Below are 19,617 nucleotides of genomic sequence, written 5' to 3'. Positions count from 1 at the left end.
ATTTCAGTGGAGCCTGTGACCTGGGACACGAAGCCCCCACGCCAGGACTCCCGCGTGGGCACCTCAAGCCCCGCTCGCTTGGTGCACGTGAGACCCCGTTTCTCCAAACACGCGTGTGCTCACTGCAGCTCCCCGGGCATGTACCATGGACTAGGCACGTGCGACTGCCATAAGAAAGGGTACAGGTCACACGTGTGGGCTCCATGATGGCAGGAACTGTGCCTGGGAGGACCCCATGGATGGGAAAGTTCCAACCAGAAACTCCTCCCGGCCCCTCCCTGCCCTGACGCCCTCATCGCTAGCTCCGCCCAGAGCAGAGCTGGCTGTTCCTCCCCTGTCTGGCCCACCCCCTCCTACCCCCGGGCCTGGGGGAGCCATCGCTGTGCCCGGGAGGACGTGGGAGACAGGGAGCGAGGCCAGGGGTCCCCGCAGGGACCTTTCCCCAGGGCCGTCCTGCCCGGGAAGGCAACCCTTCACTTACTTGTCACTTGTCCCGTAACTGTCCATGGCAGATGCCATTGAGATGACACAGATCAGGAGAGGGAAGCCTGCAGAAAGTCAGGGAACACGCGTCAGCTCCAGGCTCCTTTCAGTCACCGGTTCGTTCATTCACGTCACACCCGATGCGGCAGAGACCTGTGCGTTGAGTGTCGGGGGCCCAGGACGGCCCCGCTCCCCAGAGAAGTCACAGTCCGAACAAGGGACGGCGCACTTCGCACACCTCCCTGCCCACTCACACCCACACTGACTCACACACCAGCCGAGGAAGCGCACGAGTCTTGCCAAAGCGGTGACGTGGTGACACGCGGAGCTGCGGTGCCAGGGGAGGGAAGCTCGGCTCGGCCCCTCCAGAGCCTGGTTCTCAACCAGGCCCGAGGCCACCCCACGGGAGACAGAGTCATTTTGGGGTGTCACAGGGGGGTGGTGTCTGGTGGGTAGAGGCCAGGGACCCTGCTACACACCCTGTGATGCCAGGACAGCCCCACAACAAGGGTCACTCAGCCCACGCAGGTGTCAATGGTCTTGGTTGAGAGACCTGCTCCAGGGTGGCCGGGGAGGGGGCAGCAGGCACAGGGCCAGCCCGTCTTCATCCATGGACCCCTCCCGGAGCGTCCCAGCAAGGACCCCACATGACTCGGCCCCTGGGATGGAAGGTGGGGACGGAGAGGCACTAAGGACATGTGGCTCCTGGGAAGGCCGGCGGCCTGGTCGCAGCCTGTGGGAGATTCTGCCCTGGAAGAGGAGGAGGAGGGAGGGGACCCTCCATCCACCCGCCTGGGCGCCTCCGGGCCGTGGCTCGCCAGCGCCCTCTGGGGGCAGAATGGGCTCCACGCCTCCCCCTCTGCAAACCAGGGTTTGTTTTGTTTTTTAAATAATCACCTTGAAAAGGTGTCACCCTGGGCAGCCCTGTCTCTGAGCCCTTTGTTTTAAATGTCAAAATAGTCTAAATGCATTATGGGACGTCTGGCAATAAAGTCACCCGTGGAGGGGACGAGGTAGCCCCTGGGGAGGGGAGGACAGCCCAGGAGTCGGGGTGGGTGGGGACGACCTCTCACCGTGGCCTCTGTCCCCCCCCCCCCGAGTTTCCCACGTGCCGGCCCCTCTGCCATCCCTGCCCCTGCAGGTCCCCGTGTCCCACGGAGGGTCCGTCTGGGAGGAGAGTGGGAACTTTTCTCCAACCCACGGGAGCTGCAGAGCCCGGCTGAGTGGGAGTAGCAGGTTCTCAGCAAGAAAAGTTCCCAGGTGGGAGGATGAGGGGGTCACGGCAGGACGGAGAAGACAGCGAGGGGGAAGAGCCTGGCTTTGGGACCGGAAGCCACCACCAGGCCAGCTGTGCAGCTGCGGGGAACCAGCTGAACCTCTCTGGGCCTTCTTGTTCTCACTGAGGAAATGGACATGACAAGGCCCCCATATCGGGCTGCCATGAGGACCCCTGAGCTGTCTGTGAATAACGAGGCCTCGATACAGGCAGCTGGTCCCTGCAGCAATCTATCATCAACCTACTGGACCCCTGCCCCCTGCGGCTGTCACCTGAAACTCACACCCCGGCAGCTGGCATGAACTTGTGACATGTTTCTGCAGACAGTCGGGGCCTCGCAGCCTGTTGTCACAGGCACTGACACTGCCTGGTCTTCTCTGGAACACAGTAACCTTCGGGGGGACCAGGCTGGCGCTTTCTGGGCTTCTACCCGCCAAGGTCCAGGGGCAGGTGGCGCTGACCGTGGGAGCGTGTGCTGAAACATCCGCCAAGATGCAGGCAAGGCAGGGACGGGGGCAGGGCCCGGCGTCCACACAGAGGGAGGACGACACCAGGGCACGGGGAAGTCACCAGCGCCACCTGCCACGCATGCCCGGATGCCCCCCACGCAGGCACACGGGGCTTCACGCTCCTGCCAGGGCTCTTGGGGCCGTGGGGCTCGCTCTGGACAGGGCACCGGGCCGAGCGTTGATCTCCAGTGTGACGTCCCCATGTCTCCTCCCTCCCACGGCAACGGGCAGTGGCAAGAGGCAGTGACTTCTCCGTCACCCACCACTGACTGACCCACGGAGGACACAGAGTGTCGACAAGAAACGATCTTGTGTCGTTTAAACCCGAGGGGTGGGGGACGCTGTCGCCGCAGCATCATGCAGCCTGTCCTGACGGATGGACGGACAGACACGGCGCCCACGGCCCCGGCACGCCACGGTCTCCGGAAAGCCAGGCCTGGGACTGACCATGAGCAAGTTTCATCCCCAGACGGGTGGGAACGGACAAAGATACCAGGTTGCAACGGAGAAAAATAAAACAAGTTACATTTCTGTCGCTTTTGAGTTTGAGATGAGATTCACATCAGCTGCACTGACGTACAAACGCTCAAGTACTTGTCACTTTGCTCTCCTGGCCGCCCTGTGGGCTGCGGAGGACAGAGACCCTCGGCTCTGGCCCCCTCGTGGTTCCTGGTGCAGGGCCTGGACGCCGACAAAACCCCACCGAGAGCTGCTGACTCGATGTCCCCAACACCCATCTTGCCTCAGGGCACAGTCTCCAGGTTCCAAAACCACGTTGTTGAAGGCTGGGGTGAGGCCAGGGTGGGGTCTGCAGGGTGAGGCCGCTCCCCAGGCCCTCCGAGGGGACCCCACTGCTCTGGGCGACTTCCTGTCCCCGAATTAATGGCTGGAGGCTGAGAGCTCCGGCCGCAGCCGGCCCAGCCCAGGCAGAACGAGGGAGGCCGCTCCTGGCTCCTGATGAAATTAGCTGGGGGCGCTGACGGGAAGACGGATGGGGCCACAGAGCCAGCCCCGCGCCTGATGTGCAGAGAGCCGGTGCCAGGGGCCGCGGCCCGGAGTACATCAGAAGCCACACGGCTCCCGCCCTGCTGTCAGGGAGGAATATGAACTCAGGTGCCTGGAGTCTATGTAAAAATCCCTCAATTTTTACATTTTGGCAATAATTTTTTCTCCAATATTGTGCAAATCAACTGAAACGTCCTTCCAGGCTGGACCGGACTGGCTTGGATTCTCTCTCCCACTCACGCCCCAAGCCCACCTCACAGGCGGCACAGACAGCCCCAGGCACTAGGCCCCCCTCTCTAGCAACAAACCACGGACACTTCCCATTCACTCCGCCCGGCCTTGCTGTGCTGACAGGGCGTGTGTGCACCTCTAAATCCCGTGGCTGTGTCCACAAAGCAATGGTAGAATACAGGTGGCTGTCACATAGCGCCCTCTGAACCTTACTAATGACCTCGGAAATCTTGGGAAGGGGCAGTGTTCCTCTCTGGGGGAGTCGGGAGGGCAGGACGGGCAGGTCACGCTGGAGCCGGGCCACTGCAGGGAGGCTGGGGAGGAGAGGACATTCGTCACAGGACCCCCACATGCAATGGCATCCACGGGACGGTCCAGGCTGGGCAGTGAGGCTGTGGTAGGACATCCACGTGGCCTCGGGGCTCTCCCTATGTGGCCAGCAGCAGTTTGGAGGTGGCTGCTGGGTCCCCCCTTCAGTGTCCCCAGGGAGGCCGAGAGGGGTGCATAATTTACCTCCACCTCAGCCTCAGATAAATTACACTCTCCAACTCAGAGCACAAAATAAACATGTTTTTCTGCTCCTTGCATAATGAGGACTGTGAAAATTGAACCTATTTAGAGAAAAACAGAAACGAGTCACAGGTCCCTAGCGTCCGATCGCTGGTGTGTAACAGATGTGGGGATGCCAGGTACCAGAGCTCAGCCACCCCCTGGCGGGAAGCAGGGCCTCAGCCTCGCCAGGACGCCCGGGGACAGGCAAGAGCGATTTCAACAGCCAGCCCCGTCCAGGGCGGCTGACACCCAGATGACGCATGAGTCGGTCCACAGACCCACGCCCCAGGGAGACGACAACAACTGATAAAGGTTAGTTAAAAAAATACAACCATTTAAAGTCTCTGCAGATTTTCCTAAGGGCATATAGAAAAATTTTAAAATTTTACTCGAGAAAATCTATGAAATCTTGGTCAGAACAGTGAGAGTTAAAACTTGGGCCCTTGAGTCGAGGCCGCTTCCCCACCCAGCTCCTGCAGGGACGGCTCTGCTCCCAGTTGCTGTGAGCTCTGCTCCCCCAGGCTCCCAGGGTCTCCGGGGCGGGGCAGGCTGCCTGCATTTCTCACATCCCCCAACTCCATGTCACAGAAGCTCCACTCCAGGGAGAAGCAGCCAGCAGGCCGGGGTCCTCCTCCTCCACCAGCTCAGCGCAGTGTGTGGGGCCCGCCCTAGGGCCTAACAGGGTGGAGGGTCTACACTGGGAGACACAAGCTCTGAGGATTAGAAGCTGCTTCCCCCATCTAGTGCCCTGTGCAAGAAGAAGACACGTCACTCCACGAGAAGTGGGCCACTGTCCCTGCTCCCAGCTTTGGAGTAGCACCTCAGGGACTGCTCCCAGGGAAAGACGCATGCCATCAGAATAGAGAACTCCAAAATGTCCCCCAGGGGAACTGAGTTTATCTGACTCGGAGTGTGGGGAAGTTTAAGCCTAAGGGAAGGATGCAGCCCCTGTGGTAAGCGATGAAGAGGAGGCTGGCAGCTCCACGAGAACTCTGAGCTCAGTCACAGTCCGGCGAGTCCCCCAGAGAGATACAGGGGAGAGACAGGCAAGAGCCTTCCTGCGGCCAGAACGAACCTCAAACATTGGCCTCCAAACACACTTGCAAGGGGGATGGATTTACGTGGATCAGACTGCAGAGCGGTATGTGCCGCAGGCTGTGGGAACCGATAGAACAATCAGCTGGTGACAGTGGAGCCTGACAGGCGGGGCGACACAGACGGCCACAGAGAGACAGTCGAGCCCTGCGGAAACGGCCCGGGTGACTGCACACGTGCCCACGGCTGTGCCCTCCGGGGAGTGACACCAGAGACCTCGCACTGGGAGGTAAACAGACTTTGAAAACTGGTCCAGCCACGTCTCTAGACAAACACACAAGCGACAATAAGCAGCCGTGGGCGGAGGGCTGAGGACCCGGAGTTGCTACATTATCTAAAATGGCAAGTCTTCAACAGAAACGTTATGAGACATACAAGGAAACCAGAAAGTGTGACCCACACATGGGGGGAGAAAGAAAGCAAGCAACTGAAACTGCCTGTGCGAAGGCCCAGATGTCGTATTCAACAGAGAAAGCCTTCAAGGCAGTCATTATAAATATGTTCAAAGAACTAAATGAAACCTCCTTTAAGAAGTAAAAGGAGGCAGAATGACCATGTCTCATCAGATAAAGAGTGTTAATGAGCAGATCAAAATTTTTAAAGAAGAAAAAACAAGAACTAAATGGAAATTACGGAGTTGAAAACTATAATAACTGAAATGAAAAATCAACGAGGGGGTTCAACACTACATCCAAACTGGCAGAAGAAAGAATCAGTGAACTGACAAAGATCACATGATTTGAAGAACAGAGAGAAAAAGGAATGAAGAAAAATCAACAGAGCCTCAGAAAAATGTGGAACGCCGCCAAGCACACCAACGTCATGGCAGCACTGGAAAAAGAGAAGAGATAAAGAAGCATAACAAATATTTTAAGAAATAATGGGCTAAAATTTCCCCAAATTTGATGAAAAGTACTAATTTACATACCTAAGAAGCTCAGTACATGCCAAATAGGATAAACACAAAGAGACATATACGCCCAGACAAGGAAAACCACCCCTCGGGTAGGTACGAGGGACTCCGATAAGATTCAGAGCTGACTTATCATGAGATGCAGTGGAGCCGGAAGGCAGTGACATGATGCAATCAAAGCACCAAAAGGAAAAAGAATCTTATACCCAGCAAAACTATCTTTTAAAAATGAAGATGATGGTGGGATAGGCATCCAATCAATCAATCAATCAATCAATAATAAATGAAAATGAAGGTAAAATGAAGACATTTCCAAATAAACAACAACTGAGAGAATTTGTGGTGAGCAGACCTGCCGTACAAGAAATAATTGAAAAAGTTCTTCAGGCCGAAACAAGTGACCCCAGACAGTAACCTTAACACACACACACACACACACACACACACACACACACACACACACACACAGAGCAATAAAGCCAGATGGTAACTCAAATTCACAGGAAAAACAAGAAGGAAACCCAAAATGGTAAGTAAGAAGGTTAACATAACAAACTCTGTAAGTACGTATTTGCTTTCCTTCCTCATCTCAGCTGCTTTAAAAGACTTAAGATTAAATAAGGTAATAATTATAGCAATGTGTTGTTGATTCATGCTTTATGCAGATGTAATATGAATCATAATAATCACAGAAAAGAAGGAAGAGATGATAGGGTGATATAAAAACAACAATTATGTCTCATAATTTAGTATAAATATGAAATACACTCTAATATACTAAGATGCATATGGCAAGCATTAAAGCAACCACTAAGAAAATAGCTCAAAAAACAAAGGTGAAAAAATCATTAAGGGAATTAAACTGTTATACTGGAAAATAATCAATTCAAAAGAAAGCAGTAAAGAAGGACTGGAGAAATGAAATAGATAGTATATATAAAGAAAACAAAGAGAAAATGGCAGATATAAGTCCATTATATAAATCCTAATATTAAGTGGGAAAGGTTTAAACGATCCGGTCAAAAGGCAGACATTGCCAGACTGGATTTAGAAAAAGACCCAAACAACATCCAACTATATCCTATCGAAGGAGGCGCACTTTAGATTCAGAGAAACAAACACGTGGAAAAGATACACCATGCCAACAGCAACCATGCAAAGGCGGGAGTGGCCATACCAACATGAGACAGATAGACTTTAAAACAAAGATAATGCTAGAGATGAAGGGAGATATTTTATAAATATAAAAGGGTCCACCCTTCTGAAAGACGTGAGTATGATCGTGTGTGTACCTAGCAACAGGATACCAAGAGACAAAACAAAACCCAACAGAATTGAAGGGAGAAACTGACAATTCAACAAGTGGTGACTTCAGTAACTCACTCAAATAATGGACAGAACAACTGGACAAGAGATCGACAAGGAAACAGATGGCTGGAATAACACGTACACCAACGAGGGCTGACACACTACAGACCGCTCCACCCACCAAGAGCAGAACATGTGCTCTTTTCAAGGGCAGATGGAACATTTTCCCAGATCATTTACTAAGGTGCAAAACAAACCTTAACGCATTTAAAATGACTGGAATCAGATAAAATATGTTGTCTTTCCACAATGGAATGAAATTAGGCATCAATAACGGAAAAAAAAAATTGAGAAATTCATGAATATGCGGAAACCAAACAACACACTCATAAGAAGTCAACAGGTCAAATAAAAAAAATCAAAAAAGAAATTAGAAAACACTTTGAGATGAATGAAAGCAGAGACGCACTATGAAGCATACAGGATGCAGCCAAAGCAGTGTGTAGATGAAAATATATAGCCGTACACGCCCATATTAAAACAGAAGGATCTCAACTCAGTAACCTCAACTTGCACTTCAAAACACCAGAAAAGAAAACCAAACTAAAGCTAAAATAAGCAGAATGAAGGAAATAATGAAGATTAAAACAGAAAGTAATGAAATAGATAATAGGAATAACAGAGAAAATCAATAAAACCAAAATTTGGTTGTTTGAAAAGACTACCAAAAGTAACAAACCACGTCAGAAATGTTGGAAATGTTTCCAAATGATGTGGAATTTTTGCCTTTGATTGGGCAGTGGGTTCTGCTTCCCATCTTGGCCTCTAGGAGACCCCGAGAAGGACGACGTGAAGACAGCACCCGCCCTGCCCCATCCCACCTCCAACCTGCCCCGTCCTCACCTGCCCTGTCCCTCCCCACCTGCCCCATCTCATCCCATGTGCCCCGTCCCCTCCCCTGCCCACCCCCTGGCGCCCCACCTACCCCATCCCATCCCATAGTAGTAGAGGTGCTTGCTGTCCTCCGACCCGAAGACCTTGACCACCATGCTGTAGAGGTGCAGCCCTTCCACCAGCATCCAGGCGAAGGAGCTCAGGAGGAAGTAGTGCAGCAGCACGGCCATCGCCCGGCAGAGCGTCTGGGGTCAACCAGAGACACGGGAGGTGAGAGGGCCCTGGGGTGCGCACTGGGCTTGGCTGTGGTCCCGGCCTCCCTGCATCCACTTCCTGGGGGACCTAGACACAGGGCTCTGGGAGGGAGATGCTGTCCTCACCCCCTGGGGCCGCTGTCTGGGACTATGCACGCCTGGATCCGGGCCAGACCTGCCTCCCTCCTGCTGCCCCGCTCCCAGGGTGAGCTGGTGCGGGCAGCGTCGCCAGCCCCTGATTGATGGAAATACAGGATTCCAGGCCCCACTCAGCACTCCTGAACCCAAATCTGCATTTTAAGGATCCCCCATGTGACAAGGAATCCCACACAACAGGAAGGGCATCATGGGACACGGGCTGAGCTACTCACCGTGCCTGGCTCGAGGCGGAAGCTGGCGAGCAGCAGGACCTGGGCCACCAGCATGGCACAGGACAGGTTGGCATGGATGTGATAGCGCTGGTTCCTCATGGTGCTGACAGAGCTGGGGGCAGAGGCGGGGGTGAGGCCGGCCCCGCTGCCCCCACTGCGGCCCCCACCAGGTCCCTTCCTCCAGCAGCAGCCGGAGGGGTCTCTACAGACTCACTCAGAGGCTGTCACTGTCAGTCCCTGCTGTGGACCCTCGATGGCTCCCTATTGCCCTTGGGTACAATCCCAGCTCCTTCCACAGCCTGCCCAGCCCTGGCCGCTCTGACTTGACTTTTCTTTCCCGCTCACTACGCCCCTGTCCGTTTCTCGCCCTCCCCTGCCTCACTCCGGCCTCACGGCCCTTGTACCCGTGGTGGCAAACTGTCTGCCCGGGTCTCTGCGTCGCAGCTTGAATGCTGCCCCTTAGAGAGGCCTCCTGGCCGTACCACCCCCCTCTCTCCTACTGCGAAGACGTTTGTGCTTCTGTTGTCCAGCCCCCACCCCAGCATGTTCTCGTGTGTTCTGGGCACAGTCGGGTCCTCAGGGGTGACCCCACACCTGGGCTCGGGGGGCTTGGTGACAGCACGAGCAGGAAGGGACATCCGGGCCCAGCTCCTGCCCTGCAGAACTCCCTGTGTGTCTGGCTGGGGGCCCTTCCAGGCCCTTCCAGCTCAGCGGAAGCGTGGTGTCCCCCAACTCCACAGCCCCCCGTTCTCTAGGCCCCCCAGCAGCCCCTCAGCCCCCCCCACACCAGATCCTAAACTGAAGTGTAACCGAGGAGCAGCCGCCCGGCTGGGACACGCGGGGTGCGGGGTGCGGGTAGGGCCAGGCATCCACATCAGCGGCTGACACTGGCGTTTACACGGAGCTGCCAGGGGGACACTGGGGGGAGCAGAGGGCACTCACGACAGCAGGGCGAAGGTGGCCAGCGTGGCTGCCAGGCAGAGCACGGACACGGAGCAGCCCACGTAGCTGATGGACGACAGTGCCACCTGGTGTCCACGTGTGAGCTGGGGAGCGGAGCGGAGGTGTGGACGTGAACACCACGGACCCGGTCCACCTGCCGGCAGAGCTCCCAGGCCCAGCCCCTGCTCCCCTGCGTGGCCCACGACCCCTCCGCCTCCCCCAGCTTCCCCCCAGCCGGCCGCCGCCTCCCGCCCGGAGCACACGCTGCTGCCAGGCACCACCGCGCTGGGTGAAGAGTAAAGGGCACAAGTCCCCACTCGGCCACCTCCCAGCTGACGATGAGACACAGGCGGCTCGCTCGGCTGTGACAGGAGAATACCAGCCCCTCACAGGGCCACGAGGACCCGCGGGTGCATGCGTGCAGAGTGCTCAGCGCAGGGCCGGCCCACGGGCTCGCCGGGCCACGGCGGCTACTGCCCGGCCCAGGCCGGCTCCCACTCCTGGTCCCCAGGGCGCGAGGGCCGCGGCGTGCGCATCACTGTGCCGCGTGCACACGGCGGCTCCCGGGAGCCTCTCGCAGAGAGGGGGTGCTGAGTCCCTGCACCTGGCCGCTGCATCTTAACACCCCTGAGCAGAGCTAACAGCCTGGCCAGGAAGCCTTGAAATGATTACAAATATCAGCTGAGATATTAATATGTCAGAGGTCTATATTTCACAGGGGCTTGAGTTATAAAGTGAGGCTGCAAAGAGAAAATGATAGATGATCAAAATGACCTTGGAAACCTCCCAAGGTCCCCAGACAGGAGTGCCCGGGGCTCACGCGCATGACCTCGTACGTTATGTCCGCACAGCGGCTGGATAACACTGAGGCTGACCACAGGGGCCAGGAGGGAGCTGCCTGCGCGAGTCAGGGTCGTCAGACCTTCCCGCTGTGACACGGCAGCTTTCAGATTCAGAGCGGGGCGGGCAGCGGGGGCATCTGGGAGTGTTCGCTCCCGTCTCTTTAATACACACCTTCTCCTCCGACTGTGACACATGTCCAGCTCTGGGCTTGTCCCTGCGAGTGGTACGTGGACCCACCTCCCATGTTAAATGCAACTACGCCGTAACCCGTGAGGGCCCTGGGAGACCGGGAGGGAGGGAGGCGGACGCGCTGGGACACAGAGGTCCTGAGAGGTGCTCGGGCGGGAGCGGGCTTCACGCGGGTCGTGGGGCTTTGCGGGAGACTGTTGAGGGCCAGGAGCTACGTGAGCCAGGTACGTGTCGTGACGACAGGTTGTCGCCTTGCTTGGCTCTGAGTCCCAGCGTCCGACGCAGGACCTGGCAAGCTCTGGGTGCAGAGGAGCACTCCCAGGAGAGCGGGTGGTGCAGACAGAAAGCGGCGGCTGCCTTGATTGGGCGCCTGCTGCGTGCGGGCCCTGGCTCCTCAGAGCAACCCTGCGGGGGGACGTCGTGGGCCCCTTGACGGGGGAGCACCTGGGGCAGCCAGAGAGACCCTGGACAACCTGTGCTTCAGCAACGAGCATGTATCAAGCACCTACTGTGTGCCGAGCACAGAGGCTGCACTGCAGTGGGAAGCAGACGATGGACAAGGACATACACAGATGACTTGTAAATAAGTAAACGAGGCTGCCGGGGCGTGCTGTGATGGGGCTGCGATGGGAACCAGTGGGGGCCGCAGAGGGACGGTCCCCACCAGGGAGGGCACCATGCAGGAGGCCGACCACGCCCCACCTGGCCCTCGGACCATTGCTCGTTGGGTGGACGCGGCGGGAAGCCGAGCGCAGGGCAAAGAGAAGGATGCATGGAGACCAGGTCAGAGCGCAAACGCCCTCAGCCGCTACCTGGGCGCACGGCCGTGGAGACACTAGCCCCCGAGGCCTCGTGCCGCCTGCGCCCCCAGCTCTGACACCCGCCCCGGTTCCTGACAAGGGTCCGTCCATCTTCTGGTCCCCGGGACTGGATCCAGGCCCTGATGGAGCCTGGTCCACTCAGGGCAGCTCCCTGACCCCAGGAGGGCCACAGTCCTGCCTCAGCTGACAGCAGGAGCAACCGAGCCCCAAGGGGCACGAGGTTCCCTGGGCAGCCCGGGTTTGGTGCCCGTCCCAGCCTCAACCAGCCGCAGCATTTGCCAGCAATAGGCGGCAGCCTCCCGCTGGGCTGAGCCAGGCTCCTGGCACATTTCATACTCTGTTGATGGAAATGTACCAGCAGTCTGGGGACAGGTGACAATGAGCTTGGCTGCTTGAGGGGTGCGGGGTGGGGTGGAGTGGGCCGGATTTCTCCCCTGGGATGCACTTGACTAGACATCAGCCACTTCCCTTCCTGAGTTACCTCGTTAAAGGGTCAGCTGAGGGGGCCACGCACCCGCTTGGTGCCCAGGCCAGGAGCCCTGGGGCGTCATGCCTCCCCCCTCAGCTGCACGATCCTGTGTCAGTCTGGGGACAGCTGGGAAAACAGAAACCTCTCTGGCCTTTCACAGAGCGGAAAATTTAATTCAGGGAATTGTCTGCCAAGGGGAGAGGAGACTCCACGGGGGGACGAGGTGGCCCAGGTCTGTGCCACCCCAGGAAGCCGCCTCCCGGCGGAGGACACAGCCCTGGCTGGGGACCTGTCCCCCTGCAGGGCCCTCAGCAGGGACGTGGCCACTGCCAGGAAAGCTGCCTGCAGCCCAGCAGCTCCTTCCCCTCCAGCCCCGAGTGACGGGGACGTGGAGGCCGGCACAGTGGGCAGCCCTGTGGGGCAGAGCGGGCAGCAGTGGGGGACAGATCTGAGCCCCTCCCGTGCCCCCAGCCACGGGGAGACGATGCTGGGCTGGGCAGCTGCTGACCTTGGGGCCGGCATAGGCAGTGGGGCCCCCAGCTCCACACTGACGGGGAGGGGCCCAGGGACCGACCACAGAGCACATGCTTCGCTCCACACGGGAGGTACACGGACGGTGGGAAGACCCCGGCTCGGGCTGTGAGGGACACAGGCTGGTAGAGGATGGTGGCTGAGGCTGGGTGCTGAGGCTGGGTGCTCAGACTGGGTGCTTCAGGCTGGGTGCTGAGGCTGGGTGGTCAAGCTGGGTGCTGAGGCTGGGTGCCAAGGCTGGGTGTTTGAAGCTGGGTGCTGAGGCTGGGTGGTTGAGCTGGGTGCTAGGGCTGGGTGCTGGGGCTGGGTGCTAAGGCTGGGTACTGAGGCTAGGTGCTAAGGCTGGGTGCTCAGGCTGGGTACTGAGGCTAGGTACTCAGGGCTGGGTGGTGCTCTCTCTGCCCTCCTGTGGCCCCCTCGCAGCTCCACAAGGAGAGGGTCCCCCATGGTGCAGACGGGGATCCTGAGGCTCAGGGAAGGCACCTGCCCACAGCCTCATCATGGGGAGAAACCCAAGTGCCTGCCTGGAGAGGAGGCGAGGGGACCCGCTGATCTGGCCCCAGTGGCGGGCAGAGCTGCCCAGAGGAGGGGCTCCCTGGCACCCACAGAGACCCCTGTGCAGGGAGCCTGCTCTGAGGGGAGCCACTCGCTCTGCCGGCACCAGCTACACATGCCTGCTGCGATCCTCACGCTGCGCCTGCGTCCGGCCCAGGGGGCTCCGGACGCTTCCAGCACCCTGTGGTCAGGCCCTGCCGCCACCCGCCCAAGCCCTGCTGCAGCCAGAGCCAGCCTCAGCGGTCAGGGCTGCACCTGGCCGGGGAGCCACTAAGCACGGGTTCTAGAACCATCTGTCCAGGGTGGAGACAGGCCCTGATTGGCTGGGGGGTGGGGGTGGGAAGGCAGGACCCCCCCGACCTGGCCGCACTGCCTGACCGCGCGTTGGCGAGGTGTGGTGTGCCCCGGCCGTGCCCTCCTTTCCCACCACGGCCAGATTTAGAAACGCCCAGAGCAGCCGGGAGTTTGTTCAGGGCACAGATTCCTCCAAGTCGGGGACCACAAACTCAGACACCCCGGAGCAGCCCCGGTGGGAGCACGAGGCCCAGGAGCTGCCCGCGTGGCCAACGGGGGGCTGCTCTGCCAGAGGGAGACCCCTCAGCTGCCACGTTCTTAACAAAGCTCCCTCATTGCCCCCCCATGACGGGAACAGGAAACATCAGCACGAGGAAGGGCGGCTGCCGGTGTAGGGAGGCTGCGGGGTGGCAGGACGGTGGCAGCTGAGCTCAGCGGCTCAGTGGCTGTGTCACACCAACTCCTGGGGCATCACCTTTCCTCGCAGGCACAGCCGTGGTGGGACGGCCCGTCCCACCTGAGACGGCCAGCCTGGCCCTGGCCTGCCACCTGGGTGGGGACCACAAGGACAGAGGCAGAGGCTGAGCTGTCCTCGCTGGGCCCAGGTGGCTGCTGCAGCCCAGCCCTGCCCTGCACCCTCGGCCTCCCCCAGTCCCGTTGCTCCGACTTCCCTGTACCGCCTGTCAGCGCCTTCTGCACGCCAGCCACCGCGGCAGCAACGGCAGGAAACGCCCACAGGCCACGACTGAGCCACGACTGAGCCCCTCCTGGGCCCTGGCTGGGCCGGGCCGTGGCTCCATCTGCCACAGCGTCCCCGGCGGGTGCCACTTCCCCCCTCCCCTGTGGCTGGTCCACGGAGATGACAGAGATCCCGGCTCCTGCCTGACCCAGCAACACGCGTGACACCGTGGCTCCCAGGGAGAGCACGTCGCTGCCCCTGATCCCTCTCCCCGCAGAGCCGACTCGTCCGTCCACACCCTCGTTCCGCAGCTCACGGGGGCTCAGGACGGAGCCGTGACGAGATGAGCCCGCAAAACACCACACCTGGGAGCGGCCTGGGAAACACGTCTTCACGCGGTCAGTCCACGCAACCACACGGATGCCGGCATGGCTCCAACCCGGGCCGGGGCTGCAGCCCAGTGTCCCCGGTTCTGCCCCTCACGCACCGCCACGCCTGTCTGCCACATACCGAGATACAACCACGCGTGTTTGAACACATGTATGGAAACACACGCACACACACGTGATTTTGGCCTTGTTTTAAAACATGGGGTATTTATCCACTCTGTTCTACATCTTGCCCTTTTCACATAATGACATCCTGGAAATCCTTCCAGATACGCTGGCATGATTGTAATTCATGCTTTAATAGTTGCATGTTATTTCTTGATTTAATCATCCCTCTTTTAGTACAGAGATGAACGGTCTTCCTTGGCACAGATGTATTTGAGTTTATGCAATCACTAGTGTTACGGTTATTAATGCTCTGTCATTCTGCTATTTCTACCATAAATAATGTTGCAAATTTTGCCTTACTTTATACTTCCTTATGTCATCTTATCTTCTCATCCTTCTAATTCTTTGACCCTCCCCCGGAGCACCAGCCCAGCCCCGGCCCCACCATCCAGGCCCCACCCAGGGGAAGCTCGGGGTGTTGGGGGGGGGACCAGGAGAGAGTCTCAGGCAGAAGAGGGGCGAGACGCAGGTGTGCTCTGAACCTGGACCAGGGACCCGGGGCCCCGCGCCGGGGAAGACATGTGATCGGCGCCAAAGAAACACGGTCTCTCGGGGTATTTCTGTTAATCTCTGAACGTGCCGTGGGTTTGGTACCTACTTATGCTATCAGCCTGAATTTTCTCATTGTTCGTAAGAATGTTCATTTTTAGCACGGGTGATTTTAAGCCATTTTCAAATCAACCTTTTCTGGCAATGAATAGATGTGATTTCTCCCACGATGACACCTGTGCTGAGTGGTGACAGATTCATCATTGCAAACGCTCTCTGACTCCAGCTTCCCTGACTTACAGGACTGCACCCCGTCCCTTCCTCTCGACCACGAGCACGACCCCCACAAACTCGGCTTCCTGCTGGGAGTGGACCACCCGCTCCCCGCCCAGGAGGTCGGGCTGGTCTTCCGCTCTCAGCATGTGGGGGACCCAGAGGAGGCGGCTCCGACCCCCTGCTGTCGGGGTGCAGTCCCAACCCCAGCAGGGGGACCAGCCAGAGGCGAGGCTTTGCCCCCTGCTGTGACCTCAAAGGACCCCCAGCTAGCCGAGTCTGTGATGGCTGCGGTGACAGGGCCCGTGGTGAGGACCACACCGCACACAGCCGACACCCTCGTGGACCCGTCAAATCTCCGCTGACGCCCAAACACGCAGAACCCGGCACTGCAGGAGCCAAGACGGTGAGTTACGCTTGTAAACAGACCGCGCGGAGTGGATGTGCCACCCCCTGCCACCTGCAGCCTGGTGTCCCCACGGCACCCGCCCCGGGGCCCACTCACCTCCAGCGGGACCACCTGCATGAGGATGGCGAAGTTGGTGAGGTGCGTGCAGCGGCAGCTGGAGTAGGTGAGGTTCCCCCCGACGCGCGCGCAGCCCTGGTTCGACCACACGCCCTCTCCGGAGCTGCGGACACAGGAGAAACGGTCATGGAGCAACACGGACCCTTGGCCGGGGCCAGGGCGGCACCCCTCGCCCACACGGCCCTGGGCACTCGCAGCGGTGCCATGCCTGCCGGGCCGGGCACGCACGTCGGGACAGTGCGGGGACAGGGGTCCCACCATCGGGCTGGCGAGCGCTGGACAGTGTCTGGGGCTGGTCTGGCCACTGGGACGCAAGGCTCCCCCGGGACACTGTGCAAAGCACCCGGACAGGACCCAGGACGACATGAAATGAGCACCCCACAGCCCCGCTCCCAGAGAAGCTCCGACTGTATACACCAGGGACCACGTCCGGGGAGAGTCACTGAACCACGTGACAGCAGCTTAGGTGCCCGTCTAGGGGAGACTCACATAACCCCCCCAGGGGCCACCTCCAGAGAGGGCGAGATCGGAACACGATGCAAAGGTCAAAGGGGACCTTGGCTTTCTTGTGACATTTCTTAAATGAATCACAGGTGGATCTGCTACTTGTATCAGTTCTGACAGGGCAGACCTGACAAACGCGCCTGGCAGCAGATACGCCCCAGCGCTAACTGCGGCTCGTCCTTACGGTGGGAGGGTCGGTGACTATAATCTTCTCTGTATTTCCAAATTCAAGAAACAAAAGAGGTTTAAAATGGCTCTTTCCAGCACTTGGCCACTTGCGGTTGTCATAAAGACAAACTTTCCTGATGGCGGGAAGCACTTATGAAGTTGGAGAAATGTGAATCTCGAGTTTTTCTTTCCTTTCTGTTCAGCTTGAACTGTGACGTCAGCGTGGAGACCGCGGGTGAGAGATGTGGCCGTCCCAGTGGGGCGACCTGTGGACCCCGTCTCGCACCTCCCCCGCCAGTGACAGCGTCCCCACCAGCGTCTGCCTCCCGGGGAGGGTGGGGGCGGCCGGTGCCGAGGTAACCCTGCACTACCCTGCGTGATGCGGAGCCTGGGGCTGGGGAAGGTCACTCAGAGGTGACTCCAGTGGCACTGAGCCTGGGGCTGGGGAAGGTCACTCAGAGGTGACTCTGGTGGCACTGAGCCTGGGACTGGGGAAGGTCACTAAGAGGTGACGCTGAGCCTGTGGACGGCTGCCCAGGGACAGCAGCTCCCGGGGGGGTTTCCGTGATTAATGATCGGCTCTCTGCCTGGAGGCGAAGGCATTTAGCAGAGACCGGGGTGCACAGCCAGAGCCCCTCGCAGAGCAAGACCCCATTAATAACCTCAGAACAGGTGGGACTTGACGACGGGGCCACGTTCTGCCCCCACCCCTTCTGGCCTAACGTCCCCGGGACCTGGGGGGAGTCGACGTCACACACGGCACCTCCATCCGTCCATCGGATGCGGAACGCCGTGTCTCCATTGCGGGGTGGCTGGGAGATTGGCGGCACTGAGCTAGGGGGACATGATGTGGTCCTGGGTGAGCGACCCCGGTGGGGCCCCGTCTGCCCGCACGAAGGGTGGGGCAATCACCATGCGCCGCAGTCTCAGGACGGAGCCGCAAAGCCCCCAGCAACAGAGCTTCAAGATACACCAAAGAAAGACTCACAAAACGAAAAGGAGAATACAGAAACCCACCAGGAAAGCTGCAGAACTCACACTCAGCACAAGTCGACAGGAAAGGTAGGAGGATGTAGGGGAGCGGAGCACGACTGTCAGCTTGATCTGACTGACGCTGATAAAACACCCCCCAGGCATACGTTTTCTTCAAGTACACGTGGGATGTTCCCCAAGATTGAACATATCCTGGGTCGTATAAAAACTTTTAACAAATTTAAAAGAACTGAAGTTATAGAAAGTATATTTTCAGGCCATGAAATGATTTAATTAGAAATCAGTAGCAGAAAGTCCCCAACTATTTGGAAATTAAACAACATGCTTCGAAATAACACAGGGTTGAAGGGGAAGTCACTAGGAAAATCGGAAAACATTTGAAATTTAATGGAAATAAAGACAACATGTCAATATTTGTGGGATGCAGCTAAATCAGTGCCTACGGGAAAACTTATAGCATTAAGGGTTTGTATTAGAAAATAATAAAAGCCTCTTATCAATAATCTAAATCTACACTTTAAGAAATTTAGATCCCTCCAGGGCCTGCCCCACACCCAGCGTTTGCGGGTGACGCAACCACGCTGGCGCTGATCCCCTGGGTGGCGAGTGGCTGGCCTGGCTCTGGACACCTGCTGCCCGTCCGGCACGGCACCCCTCCTTCTCCCCACGGCCCTCCTGGCCCCGCTCCTGCCTGGCGGCCCCCACTCGAGCGGTACCTGAAGTCCAGGAAGGTGCAGTACAGGAAGACTCGGTTGCTCCCGTTGGTGGCCTCGCTGTGCTGCTTGCGAGTCTGAAATGAAAGAACGTGGACAAGCTCCGTGAGGTGGCTGGAGAGGCCCAGTCCCGGGCGCTGACGTGGGATGGAGCCCCTCATGCCGGTGCCCGGGGGTTGTGATACGCACAGACAGTGACTTTCTGTCTCCACCCCTGCTGTGGCCCCCGTCACGTGGCCCCACCGCCCACGCCCATGCCCATGCCGGTCCATGAGCCAGGGCTCCCCACCCCAAGGCCTTTGCACGTGCCGCACCCCTGAAGAATTGCCTCCCCCCCAGCTCCACCAGGTCTCTGCCCAAATGCGGGTCCTCAGAGACCTCCCGCCCGTTCCACGCAACACCCACCCCCGCCCGCCATGTCCCTTTCCTCTCGTTTATTTTCTCACAGTATTGATCACCACGTGGCGTATTATATATTCAAATATACAATATATAATAATATGAATGTGTTTACTTCTCTGCTCCCCTCCCCTCTGGAACACACTCGACAGCCACCAAACCCAGAGCCTCTGTCTGTCTCATTCACCGCCTTATCCCGGGGCCTGGATCTGAGGGTCTGGCATACAGCAGGTGCTTACTAAACGTCCGTCGAATGAATGGAGAAAGGAGTGGACAGACCAAGGAGCCCCCCCTGCTCCCGGGACGCCTTCTCCCCGGCTGCTCCCAGGCGCCGGCTGCGGGCTCCGCTCCGACCACGAGCACCGACGCCCGCAGGGGACTCGCAGGAGGGTCAGAGAGCCAGCGACCCTGCCGGGCAGCCAGGGCTGCTGGGGTGGATGGCGCCTACTCGATCCCCTGTCAGTCGGGCCAAGCACCCCACGTCTGATGGCCCGCACCCCATCCTCTGACCCGGAGATGCTGCGGCTCACGACCTTCGCTGGTCAGGCCGGCCAGTCCCCAGCCAGGCCCCCGCCCCGTGCGGGCAGAGCAGCAGGTAGCCGGCTGGCGCCAGCCCAGCATGGGCAGCGAGCTCCTCGCCCGGGGAGCGCAGCAGCAGCATGGGGGTGCCCCAGCAGGCGCCTCGAGCCGCCGCACGGCTGAACAGGCTCCCTCGGCTTCCCGCACCTCGGCCCGTCTGTCTACGAGCCCCTCGGGGCTCCGAGCCGTGGCTGCAGGGCCG

At 58.7% G+C, this 19,617-nt stretch overlaps 1 protein-coding gene across 1 annotated transcript in view; it reads right to left on the bottom strand.

The window, feature by feature from the left end:
* ADGRD1 (adhesion G protein-coupled receptor D1) overlaps window positions 1–19,617 on the bottom strand; it is an 84,924-nt gene that overhangs the window by 15,107 nt on the left and 50,200 nt on the right. Inside the window, exons 16-21 of the mRNA XM_045534313.1 lie at window positions 18,441–18,514; window positions 16,039–16,162; window positions 9,834–9,937; window positions 8,892–9,003; window positions 8,358–8,511; window positions 482–548 (exon numbers count right to left, since the gene is read on the bottom strand). Coding sequence (XP_045390269.1) covers window positions 482–548; window positions 8,358–8,511; window positions 8,892–9,003; window positions 9,834–9,937; window positions 16,039–16,162; window positions 18,441–18,514 — 635 coding nt within the window. The remainder of the gene's footprint in view (window positions 1–481; window positions 549–8,357; window positions 8,512–8,891; window positions 9,004–9,833; window positions 9,938–16,038; window positions 16,163–18,440; window positions 18,515–19,617) is intronic.

Source organism: Lemur catta, chromosome 21, assembly GCF_020740605.2.
Source record: "Lemur catta isolate mLemCat1 chromosome 21, mLemCat1.pri, whole genome shotgun sequence".
Taxonomy (NCBI): Eukaryota; Metazoa; Chordata; class Mammalia; order Primates; family Lemuridae; genus Lemur; species Lemur catta.
The sequence above is the reverse complement of the archived record's forward strand: the minus strand, read 5'-3'. Positions and strand labels throughout refer to the sequence as shown.